At 41.3% G+C, this 15,822-nt stretch overlaps 1 protein-coding gene across 3 annotated transcripts in view; it reads left to right on the top strand.

The window, feature by feature from the left end:
* Window positions 1-15,822, top strand: part of DMXL2 (Dmx like 2) — a 199,236-nt gene that overhangs the window by 134,532 nt on the left and 48,882 nt on the right. For 2 of the 3 annotated variants that reach the window (XM_069766009.1, XM_069766008.1), the window contains exons 24-29: window positions 1,724-2,793; window positions 5,118-5,309; window positions 9,262-9,338; window positions 11,683-11,813; window positions 13,185-13,433; window positions 13,972-14,153. In XM_069766009.1, coding sequence (XP_069622110.1) covers window positions 1,724-2,793; window positions 5,118-5,309; window positions 9,262-9,338; window positions 11,683-11,813; window positions 13,185-13,433; window positions 13,972-14,153 — 1,901 coding nt within the window. Of the gene's footprint in view, window positions 1-1,723; window positions 2,794-5,117; window positions 5,310-9,261; window positions 9,339-11,682; window positions 11,814-13,184; window positions 13,434-13,582; window positions 13,727-13,971; window positions 14,154-15,822 lie in introns of all 3 variants that reach the window. The other variant, XM_069766010.1, reaches the window with a different exon arrangement.

Genomic DNA, 15,822 nt, shown 5'->3' with positions numbered 1-15,822 from the left:
AGTTTTTAGAATGATGTCACTTTTGGATATTTTCTATCATATAGGCCCCCCTCATAGTCACTTCAAATGTAACTTGGCCCCTAAAAAAAATTGTTTTGTATATTTTGTTGCAAAAATAAGAAATCGCTAGTCAACTTTTAACCCTTAACTTTCTAACAAAAAAAAATTCTATTTAAAAAATTGTGCTAATGTAAAGTAGACATGTGGGAAATGTTAATAATTATCTATTTTGTGTGACATAACTCTGATTTGAGGGCATAAAAATGTAAAGTTTTGAAATTGTGAAATTTTCCAATTTTTTTGTCAAATTTTCAATATTTTAATATATATAAGCAAATCCTATCGAGCAAAATGTAACACTAAACACGAAGTACAATATGTCACGAAAAACAATCTCAGAATCACAGGGATCCATTGAAGCGATATAACTAAATTAAGGGCATAAAAATTAAAAGTATGAAAATTGCTAAATTTTCTAAATTTTCTCCAAATTTCCAATTATTTCCCAAATAAACAAAAGTCATATCAAGGAAATGTTACTACTAAAAACAGTCTCAGAATCACTGGGATCCGTTGAAGCGTTCCAGAGATATGAGCTCAGGCTACGTTCACACTAGCGTTCTGCTAGTGTGCGTCGCCTTAGCGTCGGGCGACGCAGCGGCGACGCACGCGTCATGCGCCCCTATGTTTAACATGGGGGACGCATGCGTTTTTATGTGTTGCGTTTTGCAACACTTGCGTCTTTTTTGCCGCTAGCGTCGGACCAAGAAAATGCAGCAAGTTGCATTTTTCTTGCGTCCGATTTTCGGCAAAAAACGACGCACGCGTCGCAAAACGCAGCGTTTTTGCGTGCGTTTTGCCGCGTTTTTGGGTGCGTCGTGCGTTGCGTCGCCGACGCAGCGGCGCGCAACGCTAGTCTGAACGTAGCCTCATAAAGTGACATTGGTCAGAATTGAAAAAAAATCGGCCTGGTCAGGAAAGTGAAGCCATGCTTCAGGGTTAAAGGGAATCTGTCACCTAAAACAGAGGTGTCAAACTGCATTCCTCAAGGGACGCAAACAGGTCATGTTTTCAGGATTTCCTTGTATTGCACAAGGTGCTGGAATCATTCTGTGCAGGTGATTAAATTATCACCTGTGCAGTACAAGGAAATCCTGAAAACATGACCTGTTTGCGGCCCTTGAGGAATGCAGTTTGACACCTCTGACCTAAAATGCAGTCCAATCAATAGGCAGCATGTTATAGAGCAAGGGGAACTGAGAATTTGATATATAGTTTTGTGTGTGAGAAAATATTCAGTATAACCTGTATTTTCATCATTTAATACTATGCTCGTTGTGAGATGTTTAGTCCAATGGGCTGTCCCATCAGTGACTGACAGCTTTCTCTGTACAAGTGTGCATTCATAGCTGTCAGTCACTGATGGGACCACCCACCAGCATAATGCGAATCAGTGTAATAAATGAGATTTCTCTAATCTCGGGCATATGTTTTTTTTTTTTTTTTCCTCCCGTGTTTTTTTGAGCCCTGCTGCGTGATTGCCAAGACGCAGTCTTGTAATACTTTCCACGTTTTTGCATAGTTTTCAGCCATGCAAATAAATGGGTAAAAAATGCAACCCCCCCAGAAAACACATATTGTATTCTCTGCAGAAATAAAACACAACATACTTGTACTTTGCTCCAATATGTATCCACTGTAATGTTTCATTTTTCTTTTTCAGTTCTAGTTAAATCATGCAATCCTGTGGTGTTTAGCTTTTATAACTACCTTCGTACTCACCCTCTTTTAATCCGTCGTCGTTTCGCTACTCCAGAGGCTGCCCTTGCTACGTCTGGCCTGAAAACCGACAAAAACTTCGTGGATGAAATAAATCTTATCGAAAGGAAATTATTTTTTACGACTGCAAATGCTCACTTCAAAGTAGGATGTCCAGTTCTAGCTTTAGAAGTTCTGTCTAAGATACCAAAGCTTAGTAAATCGATGATTAATGAAGATCTCCTAAGTGTGGGATCTGTTGGGATAGACACTTTGGATTTTATCGGAAAAAGTAATATGGAAGAAGTGAGTGCTTCGGGGTGGTTCACCCCAGCAGCAGCATCGGCAAAGCAGCCACATGTTGAAGAACCTGTGAACAATTTTGACTGGGGCTCTCCACTTATTAAGATTGAGGATGAGCCACTACAGCTGGATTGGGGAGAGGATAAGGAGAGCGACAAAGAGGACGATGAGGGTTTGGTGTTAAAAGGATTAAATTTGGAGCCAATGGATCAAAGCCCAAAAGATGTCAGTTCTGAGACACCAACCATTGACAACTCCGTACCAACCGTGAATGAAGTTGATGTAATTGCAGAGCAGCTTAAGTTTAGGGCTTGCTTGAAGATTCTTATGACAGAACTGAGGACGTTGGCTACGGGACATGAAGTAGATGGAGGAAAACTAAGGTTCCAGCTGTATAATTGGCTGGAAAAAGAGATAGCTGCAATGCACAAAATATTCAACCATGAAACTGATAGCAAAGACTTTACAATTGAGACTCCTCCACCCGAAGATATGTTGGACTGTCATGAATTTCAAGATAAATCCGATATAGGATCCTATGAGCGACATCAAATCGAACGCCGGAGATTACAAGCTAAGCGTGAGCACTCTGAAAAACGGAAATGGTGGTTACAAAAGAACCAAGCTCTTCTCCGAGTTTTCTTGAGCTACTGCAGCTTACATGGGGCTCAGGGAGGTGGCCTAGCCTCTGTAAGGATGGAGCTGAAGTTCTTACTACAAGAGTCTCAGCAGGTAGTGGCATGCTGCTTTCTGTGTGTTGCAATATTTAAGGAATCATTAAAGAAGCGTTGTGGGGAGATACAAAAGTTTGTGCACGGTCTCTGCCCTCATAACTTTTAAAGATGAGCTGCCCAGTGCAGTTCTGTTATCTTTAGAACATTTTGAATTCAGTGTGACAGGAGCTGCTCTTTACTGCACCCCTCCTCCCATCAGGGGCATTACATCACACAGCAGAGTGCAGCTTCCTGCCAGTCTGAGAAGAGGGGGCGTGACATGCTCCTGGCTTTTAGTAGCAGGAGCCAGCAACACGCTTTTCATAGTAGCAAGCCCCTTAATAATGTCTCCTTCACTGCAGGGCTGCTAGCAGGGAGCAGGCCACACCCCCTAAACTCAGACTGCAGAAAGACAGACATTACCAGGGGGCTGTCATGACGGGCTGCTCTTCATGGCTCACCCCTTTCTTTCTGGGACCTTAAAGGTACCTTCACACATAACGATATTGTTAACGATATCGTTGCTATTTGTGACGTAGCAACGATATCGTTAATGAAATCGTTATGTGTGACAGCGACCAACGATCAGGCCCCTGCTGGGAGATCGTTGGTCGCTGAATAAAGTCCAGAACTTTATTTCGTCGCTGGACTCCCTGCAGACATCGCTGGATCGGCGTGTGTGACACCGATCCAGCGATGTCTTCACTGGTAACCAGGGTAAACATCGGGTAACTAAGCGCAGGGCCGCGCTTAGTAACCCGATGTTTACCCTGGTTACCATGCTAAAAGTAAAAAAAAACAAACACTAGATACTTACCTACCGCTGTCTGTCCTCCAGCGCTGCGCTCTGCACTCCTCCTGTACTGGCTGTGAGCCGGAAAGCAGAGCGGTGACGTCACCGCTCTGCTTTCCGGCTCCCAGACAGTACAAGAGGAGAGCAGAGAAGCAGAGCGCAGCTCCTGTCACACTGAAAGATAATAGAACTGCACTGGGCATCTCTTTATTATAGTCCATGGAGCCAGGGACAGTACAACACTCCCCGAGTACTCTTTTTACTACACAATTGCAAGATTAGAACATTTTCATTCAGTCAGATCCAATCAGATTATTTTCCAATACATTTTTAAATGTTTATTATTATTACACAATATTTTCCAATACACTCAAATGAACTTGTACAGAATATGGAGGACATTCAGCAGAGCAGACAGCCACTGTGCAAAATGCTTGTCCCTCCCTCTCGTTTCATGTTTTAGACTTTTTTCTTCTCTTTTACAGTATCTCTCTACCTTTCAGTCTACTAATTTATTTTCCTTTCTTTCTACCTTTCCCATTTTCCATTCTCTTATATATTTTTTCTTTCTTGTTCTTTCTCTCTTGTAATGTCCCCCTTACACCTTGTCATTCCTTTTCTTTCTCTTTATTTCTCCCTTTTCATTTCTTTTACTTTTTCATTTCTCCTGTTTCATTCTCGTTTTCATTTTTGTTACCTTCCTCTATCATTTTTGTTTTGCCTTTTATTCTTTTACCTTTTTTCTTCTCCTTTTTTCTTTTTCCTCTATTCTTTTTCCTACTCTCTCTTTTTGCTTTCTCTTTTTCTCCCTCTCCTTTTCTATAACGCTATGTGCACACATTGCGGATTTTGCTGTGGAATTTTCTGTGCGGATTCTGCATCTCTTGGCAGAAAACGCAGGTCAAAATCTGCGCGTTTTTTATGCGGATTTTGTGCTTTTTTTGTTTAAGATTTACTGCGGATTCTGTGCGGATTTCATGCTTTTTTTACACCTGCGGATTTCTATTATGGAATGGGTGCAGAAATGCTGCAGATCTGCACAAAAAAAGTGACATGCTCCTTCTTTTAATCCGCTGTGTTTTCTGTGTGGAATTTTCTGCACCATTAGCACAGCATTTTTTTTCCATTGATTTACTTTGTACTGTAAATCACTTGCGGATCTGCAGCATTTCTGCGCGGAAAAAAACACTGCGGATCCGCAGGAAATCTGCAAAGTGTGCACATAGCCTAATTCTCTATATTTTTATTTTTCTCTTTTTTTATTTTTTTCTTTGTTCCCTCGTTCTCTCTTTCTTCTAGCCCCTCTGTAATCCTGCTGAGCAGGTACTGAGGCAATAAGTATTTTCCACTTTCTGCTTGTGCCACCTAGTTCTCAAAATGCACCACTGCTATTCCCACCCAGCCTTCTTCACTCACTAGCACATCCTGCTGCCCAAATCCTAATCCAGTCTCCTAAATTTTCATGAGAACAAGCCTTATCAATACAGATAGATATTCACAATAAGGTGTTTGCACATCGATTGCTCAGTATTTTTCTTCTTGTACCTTAGGAAACAACAGTGAAACAGCTCCAGTCTCCGCTTCCTCTACCTACAACTCTTCCATTACTGTCAGCAAGCATTGCTGTAACCAAGACCGTGATTGCTAATCCTGTGCTTTACCTTAATAATCATATTCATGACATTCTGTATACCATTGTACAGATGAAGAATCCTCCACACCCAGACAACCAGGATCCAAAGGTAAAGAAGTGTGCCCCTTTACAGTCAGACTTTGTCCAATCAGTGCAGTCGGTGTTAGACTATGTAATAAAACGCCTTATTCATCAGGCTTGCCCCTCAGTTTCATTCTACCCCTCCGCAACGTTATTGTCCCACTCCCCCAGTGTTATTGTCCCACCTCTGCAGCGTTATTGTCCCACTCCCCCAGTGTTTGTCCCTGCTTACTGCGATATCACCCTCCCCCACCTCATAGTTATTGTCCGCCCTGTGTTTTACTCCTGCTCCCCACTCCAGTGTCATTGTCCATTCACTTGGCACACCAACATTATTGTCCCACTCCAGCAGTGTTATTGTTCCTGCTAACTGTTATTGCCCCACCCCCACAGTGTTATTGCTCCACCCACTCCTGCATTATTGTTCCAGCTCACTGCGTTATTTTCATACCCCCCACCCTATAGCGCTATTGTCCTCCTTCCAGCGTTAATGTTCCCAGGGCTGTGGAGTCAGTAAGCCAAACCAAATCATGCAATCCTTTGGTGTTTAGCTTTTAGAACTACCTTCTTACTCACCCTCTTTTAATCCGTCGTCGTTTCGCTACTCCAAAGGCTACACCATTATGATACAATAATCAAGCTGTTTAGATAGAACAAAAAATATATTTGTTGGAATACAACTTTAGAAGACAAAAAATTTTAATAAATTGTAAATATGCAATATACTATGCAGTAAGTGGGGAAAAAACAGTTTTCAACAAAAACGTACTGAATAACATTTGTGCAGTCTATGAATTTGTTCTGAGAAATAGTATCGCCTCCATCAGATCCTCCTTCATAGATGACATTAAATCTGACCTAATTATTTTAAGGCTAGAGAACAACCTCTCTACACTAACGTGGGTTGGTGGCAATGCGGTAACTACATGGGAACATCGCTAACAATTTCAGGGTATAAAGGAATTGCCTCGTGCACAGTCAGTTTTTATGAACGGTTGAACTCTTCTACTTCTTTGAGTGCAAGTGAAAAAGTTACTGAAATATGGTCATTCTGTTTGCTAAGGGAGTGGAATCTTTTCCCATGTGGCAACGCTTGGCCTGCTCCATGTCATCCAAATACTTTTTCAAAATTAAACTCCTCATCTGATGAGGCTGAAGATACGGTAGCAGTAGCACTGGCAAAACCCATGTCCTCTTGCTCTTAGCAGTCCTGCAGCCCACTCATCCTAACTGCTACTTCAGGCAGAGCTTCTTTTCCATTAGTAATCTGTTGATCATCCAGCAATATGATGACTGGGTCCACATAAACAGCTGGCAGAAGAATTTTATTTTCTAATAGCAGTGTCTCTCTCCATTTCACTGACGCAGCAATGCCATCTGCGATTAAACCTCCTCAGTAAGACAGTTTCAGAGTTCCAGCATGTCCATCTTGCAGACTATCTTATTACCAACTGCATCTTGTTCACATCACAGTGCATGTGATGAATATGAGAAACCTTTGAAGCAGCTTCAACAAGATCATCTAATTGTAAAATATATTTTGCTGTTCTTCTGTAGTAATATCTGTTTGCTCCTCAGTTGCAGGCCTGAGGCCTTCCATGTCAAACATACGAAACGTGAAGTTTTAGTACAGCTCCTTTTCACCTTCATTATTCTTATTCATCAGATTAATTGTACTTATCATGTTTGAAGCATTGTCAGTTACAGTTGAAATTACCTGTTATTTTTTAGTTCTTAATCTTGCAGAACTTTTTCCTCTAAGGCCTGGAGAAACTGTCTGGTGTCATGAGGTTTAGTATCTTTTTACTGCCAGTTTCTTGGTAACAATTTCTTGTTGTCGCAAACAAATCGAGCGTTGATGGCAAAAAACTTCACTCTGTGACGTGTGCAGGCATCGATTTCAAGAAATATAAAGCGTCCCTTGGGAGTCTTTTTAAAATCCTCCTTTTGGTTAAGGGCTTCTCCAATCACTAATTTTCTAAATACTTTCTCTTTCCAGAGAAACACGCAAGTTTGCAGGCCATTTCTCAATTTAGATCTGTATAAGCTGGTCGTGCAAATAATGATACACAGTCTTTCACAATAAGCTCTATGAGCTGTCTTTTAAACATATCTGCTGTCATTGTTACAGTAACTTTGTCACTTACAAAATATCTTGTAACTGATATTTGAGATGATCTTTGCACCTTTGCATGGCGGCAAGTGCTTGCACTGGTTTCTTTGTGTCGCTGTGATCTTTCTCAGTCACAGCTTTGAAAACTTCTGGGGGTAAGCGTTGTAAATGTATTTTTAGAATGAAAGCTCTTGTAGGAGCATTTTTACCACTGCCTGAGCAGCAACTGATTTTGAGCTCATAGCATTTGTTTTCATCTGTCATACACTGACACACAAAATATTTTTTATTTTGAGTTAATGTGAAATGCACAAATACAGCTGACTTCATAGGAAGCTTTTTAGGCATTTTGTAATCATAAATTCGCTCTCAAAATAATTTTGTTTCTTCTATTAAAAAAAAATGGTATAATGTAATTTCCGCAAGAATAGGGAATCGTGTATAATTTTGGATAGAATTAAAACTTTGCATGAATCAATAGTACAGATGATGACGCGTAAAAAAGCTTGTAAAATATGTTAAATAGCTTTACTCTGAACCTTAAATCTCAGGCTTTTCTCAGGGTACAGCTCAGTAAATGTATCACATCATGATGCTTCACAGTCTATGAAGAGGGTGGAGGGATTAAGTTTGTGCTGGGTCATACACCAGAAAGAAACTGAAACTGCTAGTAGAGCTAATAATATGAAGAGCACCAGAGGAAATAACCTCTCCAAACATGAGCTCAGTGGAAAAGCAAACTAAAACATGACGCATACAGAGAAAACATACATATTGGTCTCTGCGCAGTTTATTGAAAGTTTAGATCCTTAGATAAGGAATAGAACAGACATTTATAGGATATTTCATAACTTTCTCAAATTCTTATGAAATTAATATTCACATACTACATTTAAATACTGTTCCTAAGTTATTATACATTTTAGGAGTCAGTCTGTCCATTTTATACCGACACCGACTCCACAACTCCGACTCCACAGCCCTGATTGTCCCTCCGGTGGTTTACTCTCTTCCTCCACTCCAGTGTTATTGTCCCTTAACTCCGCACACCAGCATTATTGTTTCATGGCAAACGTATATTCACTGTTAAGGTACCGTCACACTAGACGATATCGCTAGCGATCCGTGACGTTGCAGCGTCCTCGCTAGCGATATCGTCCAGTGTGACAGGCAGCAGCGATCAGGCCCCTGCTGTGCTGTCGCTGGTCGGGGAAGAAAGTCCAGAACTTTATTTCGTCGCTGGACTCCCCGTAGACATCGCTGAATCGGCGTGTGTGACACCGATTCAGCGATGTCTTCGCTGGTAACCAGGGTAAACATCGGGTTACTAAGCGCAGGGCCGCGCTTAGTAACCCGATGTTTACCCTGGTTACCATCGTTAAAGTAAAAAAAAACAAACGCTACATACTTACCTATCGCTGGCTGTCCTCTGCGCTCTGCTTCTCTGGTCTGGCTGTGAGCACCGGGCAGCCGGAAAGCAGAGCGGTGACGTCACCGCTGTGCTTTCCGGCCGCTGTGCTCACAGCCAGACCAGAGAAGCAGAGCGCCGGGGACAGACAGCGGTAGGTAAGTATGTAGTGTTTGTTTTTTTTTACTTTAACGATGGTAACCAGGGTAAACATCGGGTTACTAAGCGCGGCCCTGCGCTTAGTTACCCGATATTTACCCTGGTTACCGGGGACCTCGGGATCGTCACACAGACAGCTCTCCAGCGACCAAACAGCGACGCTGCAGCGATCCGGATCGTTGTCGGTATCGTTGCAGCGTCGCTTAGTGTGACGGTACCTTAACAGACATGTCAGGAGAGTTGATATAAGATACTGCTCATGGCGGTTCTCTAGATTTCTCTGCATTTTTCCCCCATTAGGTATATACACTTCATCTGTTGGCAGCTTCACTTTCTGCATCGATATACCAAGCGCTTTGTGACAGTCACAGCTACAGGTAAATTAAGATCTCCAGAGTTTTATAGTTTTCAGTAGAATAAACTGTAAAAGTATGTGCATTACATTTTAATTTTGTTATTAGTGGAAGTTAAACCATCTGGAAGCAAAATCTTGATTTGGATTTATTTTCTTTAAATAATATTACGAAAAAAAGCACACAGGCTTTTTATTCTCCCCAGATGCCCATGTATGCTATTATATTGTCCTACTCCGGTGCCAAAATGAAAGGAAGGTTATTGTATTAAATCTAAGTCAGTGGGAATTTTGCTCTTTTCTGCTTCATATGTAGCAAGCAAGCTCTTATAATATGATTCCAATACATTTACACTTCTTATATGCCAGACTTGAGATATTACCGGATGGACCAATGTTAAAGGGAATCGGTCAGTAGGATTTCAGGCCCCAAACAATTTATCTGCACCTGTAATTCTTTCAAAGACAAGTCCAGTAATATCTGCAAGAAATCCTGACGTGTGCCATACCTTAAAGGTATTGCTGGACTTGTCTTTGAAAGAGCTACACGTGCAAATAAAAAGTTTGTGTGTGAAGGGGGCAGAAATCCTGCTGACAAATTCCCTTTCATATTGCTCTTGACGTTTTTGTACACAGGGGCGCAGTACGGAATGCAAATGTATGGATGATATACCACTGTATGGCATGCTTTTGCTTATGTTCAGGTTACACTTTTGGTACATATACTATTAAAATAAATGTGAACAGAGACTTATATGTATGAAGACACTTGGATTCAGTGATGGCCCTGGTTTCATTGTTTGCATGTTTACAAATGAGTGCATGTGAAAATATTATGTTGTTAGATCCAGCTATCTACAAGTGAAGATCTGAAAAACCTGCACTGTGTGGGAGCCTAATCTTGTGCGCCTTGGTGTTGGGTATCTACACAAAATTCCATGTCATCAGCATAATATTTTCTTTATTTCTACACTGCACTGCTGAGCTGAAAAAGAATCAAGCATCTGTGCATTAGTGCTGTGTTCCCATCCACCGTTCTGGCCATTCTTTGTGCTTTATTAGCTGCTGATTGTGAAGTGGCCGCATCTTCTATCGGACATCCTCTAGTTTGATTACAAGAACAGTAAATGTAGCTCACATCTATTAGCTTCAAATACAAAGCGCACAAGGCGAAAGGACAGTGCTCTCAGGCCTGGGAATGGTTGACCTTGATTGATGGCTTTTCAGCTCCGGCTTTCATCTTTTATGTGTGCACTTTGCAAAGTTGTTTAAAGGGTTATCTAACAAGCTCATATTTTATGCATGAAGCATGTACTCCCAAAAAATGGATATGAAACATGGACCAAAAATAAAACCATGTGAACCATTCATTAGTGTACCTAGCATTTTATTGCAACAGCCATATGCGCTCCAGAGCTGCTGTTCTTTCTGCATTTCAGGATCCGTTGTTGCTACAACATAAAATTTTTATTATATATATATATATATATATATATATATATATATATATTTATATTTTTATATATATATATATATATATAAATAATGTATATGTGTGTGTGTATATTGTAAGGGATTCACTCTCTTCGGCAGCAGTTTGAGGTAATCACAGGCGCAAAGTTGTTGGATGCAAAAGCGGTGGATTTGTTGCAGTCCATAAATCTTCACCCAAAGCAAAAAGAAACAGCCTTTCTCTGATAAAATATATTTAAAAAAAATAGTCCCGCAGATGTACGAGCTCACCCGATAACAAAGTTCTTCACATAAATCTGTACAGGATTACAGGTCTTTCCACCATCACTCACATACCCTGGCAGCTGAACTGCCCTAAATAGGCTGTCCCAAGGCCTGGAACTGGAGGTATAGTTACGCCCAGTCCCACCCAGCTCTTCTGGCCTTTCCTAAACATAGAAGTATATATTCTACGGTAGCAATGTCAGGTAGGCTAGGGTTAAATCCTGGCTGTACAGGGTCCGATTAGGGGCTAAGCTCTGCATATAACCAGGATGGATGTTCAGACTGGATTTGTGTTGGATCTGAAGAGAGAGACCAGCCAGAATCTCTGAGAAGAGGATGTACAGGCCGTGGGCACCAATCTGCAAGTAGCCATGGTTGCTATGGACGAAAACTGTTTTGTGTGACCGAACTGGGACTAGCTCAACTTTGTCTGAAGTAGCCAGGACCTGTACTCTTTAGTTAGGGCCTGGGCAAGGCTAGGGATTTATGTTTATGGTTTTGATTTGGTGCTGAGAAACCAGTGAAAAATAGACATCATGTTATTTTGATACAATAACCTAGTGCCTGTGTGAACGCTACCTAATGCCTATCTGAGAGTGAATCCCTGTTCTTTTCTCATTCATTTTATGCAGCAGTCAAACCGATGCAAATCAGTTCACAGGAATGGTTTACCAAGGCCTCCTCCTAAGTGAACGTAGGAGACTTCGAACAGAAAGTATTGAAGAACACGCTACTCCAAATACACCCCCTGCCTTGTGGCCAGGTAAGAACATTAATTAGATGAATGCACTCTAGCTCTAGGAAACCTCACTTCCAGCTAATGACTGGCCCATTGGACTACAACATTACGATCTTTTATGTGCTCTTAAGTAGCTGAAATATTAATGATTCTTAAATAAGAATTCTTAAAGAAATATTCTTCATGGAAAATGGTCCTTTCCTCCTCCCTTCTATTTGCAATCCCCTTTTTGGTTATACAGACGGCCATATTTTAGGGTTTCAGATGGCCATTTTCTAATCATGTTGGTCAATGAAGGTTTTTGTTTAGGACAATAAAGTCACTGATCGATCTCCCCCATGGTGTTTGGCTTGTTGTTTTTTGTCGAGGCGATGCAGATCTGTTATTTGGTGCGAGCAACTTTTTAACTATAGCACCCAACAACAACAAAAGAATCCAACACGGGAACATAAGCTTTGCCAAGAAACTGCCTTTATGCTTCACACTTATTTATGGCGATATGGCAAAATGGTTCAAATCGGTGATTTTGTCTTTCTAAAATCTGTTTATTTGCCAGTCTTAGTTAACCGACTACAGCAGGACATTGGCACCTGCTTTCCATGTAATAGGAGATATACAGAGGGTACTCTCACCTTTAGCGAAGCTGTACCCCTCAGTCACCTACCAACAATTCTCTGTCACAAACGCTTTTTTCTGGTAAATATACAAAACGTAAGCTAGTCCCTAAGGCTAGGTTCACATTGCGTTAGTGCAATCCGTTTAGCGCATACGCTAACGGAATGCGCTAATGCAATGTACAAAAAGGGATTGCGTTTAGCGATCCTGCTAGCGCAGATGCCCGATCTGCGCTAGCGAGAACGGACCCAAAAACACTGCAAGCAGCGTTTGAGGTCCGTCAGAAAATAACGGGACATTGCTAACACACGCCAAAAATGGCATACGTTAGCGATGCATTAGATACATTGCGGTCAATGGGTGCGCTAACGGATCCGTTACATTGCGTTAGTTGCGCTATGTAACGGATCCCGTTAGCGGACTGCCACTAACGCAATGTGAACCCAGCCTAAAAGGGGTTAAAGGGATTTTTTGAGATTTCCCTTCTTGTAATTTAGGACTCCTATTCTTGCAGAATAAGAAGCATTTCTGTGTATATATACACCCTGGTGACTAAATCTGTAAATGAGCGCCTCCCTATCTCGCTGAGCCTACAGTTTATGATGGCATACCCCTACATTGCAAATATAGGCTCCCCCGCAGCAGCCATGTCACAGTGGGGTGGGCACCTCTGTAACCACTAGTGACTGGATTTGTGCTTAGTCTATTTGTTTGTATACGAATATAATGCTGAGGATTTTTTCGTTTTTTTAATTTTTTTTTTTAATTTTATTTTTCCAGGGGTTAGCTCTCTAATAAACCTATTAAACACGGCCCAAGATGAGGACCAGCCTAAGCTCAACGTGATGCTGTGTGAAGCAGTTGTAGCGGTGTATGTCAGCCTGCTGATCCACGCCCTCGCTACTGACTCTAGTTCCGAACTGTTTCGTCTCGCTGCTCATCCTCTGAACAACCGGATGTGGGCAGCAGTTTTTGGAGGTGGTGTTAAACTCGTGGTGAAACCAAGAAAACCACCCGGGAGCATTCCAGGTACTGTCTCCACTGTCTTCTCCTATACAATACCGATAAGTTTTGGTTAACACCGTTATACCATTGACTCTCCTATCTGTTACTTAAACGTGGAGCATTCATAACTACAAGATTTTTTGATCTGTCCAAAACTGGTGTATCTCATCCAGGGGGAGCCAAGAGCTTTGATGTGCAGATACCCCAATGTGCTCTGCTATTGCCAAATGAGGAGCAACCTGCTGCAGAAAGTGCTTTACTTAACACTAAAAACATTGCTTCAGTTATTGATAAAGGGCAGGAGTTACAAGTGTGTGGTGAGGACCCAGTGTGACAATTGCCGTGCTTGCAATCCCTTCTACAACTGGCACGTGAAAGCATCATTGCATGTAGCAATAGACCAAGTGACCCGCCTGTGTAAATTCTCACCACTTCTATCTATATTGTTCTTCACTATTGCGAGTCTTCAGTTGGTTGCCTTCTTCTGCATGCTGCATAGTAAGAAATAAAGGGATGCATATACTGCACCTTAGTAGAGGTTTGGGGTCTTCTTTTCTTCCAGCGATTCCTGCCCTGTCCGAAGAAATAGACAAGCATCGCAGACGCTTCAATATGAGAATGCTGGTGCCAGGTAGGCCAGTGAAGGATGTTGCGACCCCACCTCCAGTTCCTGCTGAGAGGCCAACCTACAAAGAAAAGTTCATTCCCCCAGAACTAAGCATGTGGGACTATTTTGTGGCCAAGGTACGTTGATTTGTTAATCTATTATTTGCTCTTTTGTTCTTCAAAATAACCACTGTACAGTACACGCTTTATTACTTCACGCATAAAGCCTAGCTTTCTTCCATATATGACAGTTACCTAGATATATAGGTTGAAAAAATACATCTATTTCAGGGGTGGAGAATTTTTTTTTTTCTGCCAAGGGCCCTTTGTATATTTATACCATCCTTTGGGGGCCATACAAACTCTGCCCACAAAGTGACAAAGTGCATCCTGACACTGGCACTGGTTTCAGGACGTAATCTTTCATTGCATGCCCTTCAGTGTTCAGTAGTGAACACTGCATGTGTGTGCTAACAGAGCAAGAAGAAATTAATGATCTGGTTGGTTGTAATCAAAATACAGCTCCCTGCCCAAAAATGTGGTCCCTGAGAATCTGCTCAGGGGCCTGATAAAAAGTCATCGAGGGCCGTAAATGGCCTTGGGCCCTGAGGTTCCCAACGCCTGATCTAGTTCAACCGTTCTCCACCAGTTAGACATTCTTTATCGCTACATTCATAATTCACAATGCCGTTTGTTGTGAGAAAAAAAATCCAGCCCTATTTTAAATGTTATAGTAAGTGCCATTACTACCTTTTGTGGTCGGGCATTCCATAGTCTGACTGCTCTAACTGTAAAGGATTCTTTCCTATTAAGCTTTCGGAATTGCCTTTCTGCTACACATAATGAATGTCGTCAGGTCCTTGGTAAGGTCCTTGGAAGCAGTAAATTATGTACAAGTCCCTTTGTATTGACCACACACGTATTTATACATCTACATGATAGCTCCTCTGAGATGTCTTTTTTTCTAAGCTAAACAAAACCAAGTTTTCCAATCTCTCATCATATGAGAGGCCTTCAATCCCATGTAAATAATCTAGTTGCCTGCCTTTGAACTGACTCCCAACTTCTAGATATCCTTTTTAAAATGTGGAGCTCAAAACTGCATCCTATATTTAAGATGTAGTCTTAGAAGTATTAATACATTGGAAGCACAGGATTTTATCTTTTTAAATATCCAAATAGCCTCTTCAGATTGGAAGATGACTTCATCTCTACTGCCAGTATTGGATGTTCCAATCCTAAAGCTCAATATTGACTATTTAAAAAGCCTTGCAACATGACTTAGGATAAAAAGTCAAACCAGAAACTCCATTTGCAGACACGTGTTGCGGGGTGTTTTCCCATCTTAAGTGCAAAGCAGGATATCTGATTCTGATAGTTGAGAAGCCTCTAAATGGTGGTATAGGAGGGAATGTTTTTCTTTGTGGAGAGTTCCAAGCCGGAATAAGGAGACTTATAGGCGGTGCTAAAGATAAAGTATTCTTCCTCTTTGAGGAGGCTATTTGCATATGTAAATTCCAAGCGGAGCACTGCATGGCCTATAAGTCTCCTTAAGCCGACTTGGCAATTTCCTCAAGGAGAAACATTCCCTTTGAAATCTTTCTTATTATGCACCCCGAAGGTTTTACATTTTTATTATTTTTTAGCACGTGTCATGGTAGTTGACTATGCTATTCAAATGTATATAGGAAAAAATATATACTTTACTACACCACCCAAAGCCCTCAAAATCCTCTGTATTAATACAACCCCATTTCAAAAAAAGTCGTGGCACTGTGTAAGATGTACAGAATACAAGAATGCAATG

This window comes from Ranitomeya imitator, chromosome 4, assembly GCF_032444005.1.
Source record: "Ranitomeya imitator isolate aRanImi1 chromosome 4, aRanImi1.pri, whole genome shotgun sequence".
NCBI lineage: Eukaryota > Metazoa > Chordata > Amphibia > Anura > Dendrobatidae > Ranitomeya > Ranitomeya imitator.
The sequence above is the reverse complement of the archived record's forward strand: the minus strand, read 5'-3'. Positions and strand labels throughout refer to the sequence as shown.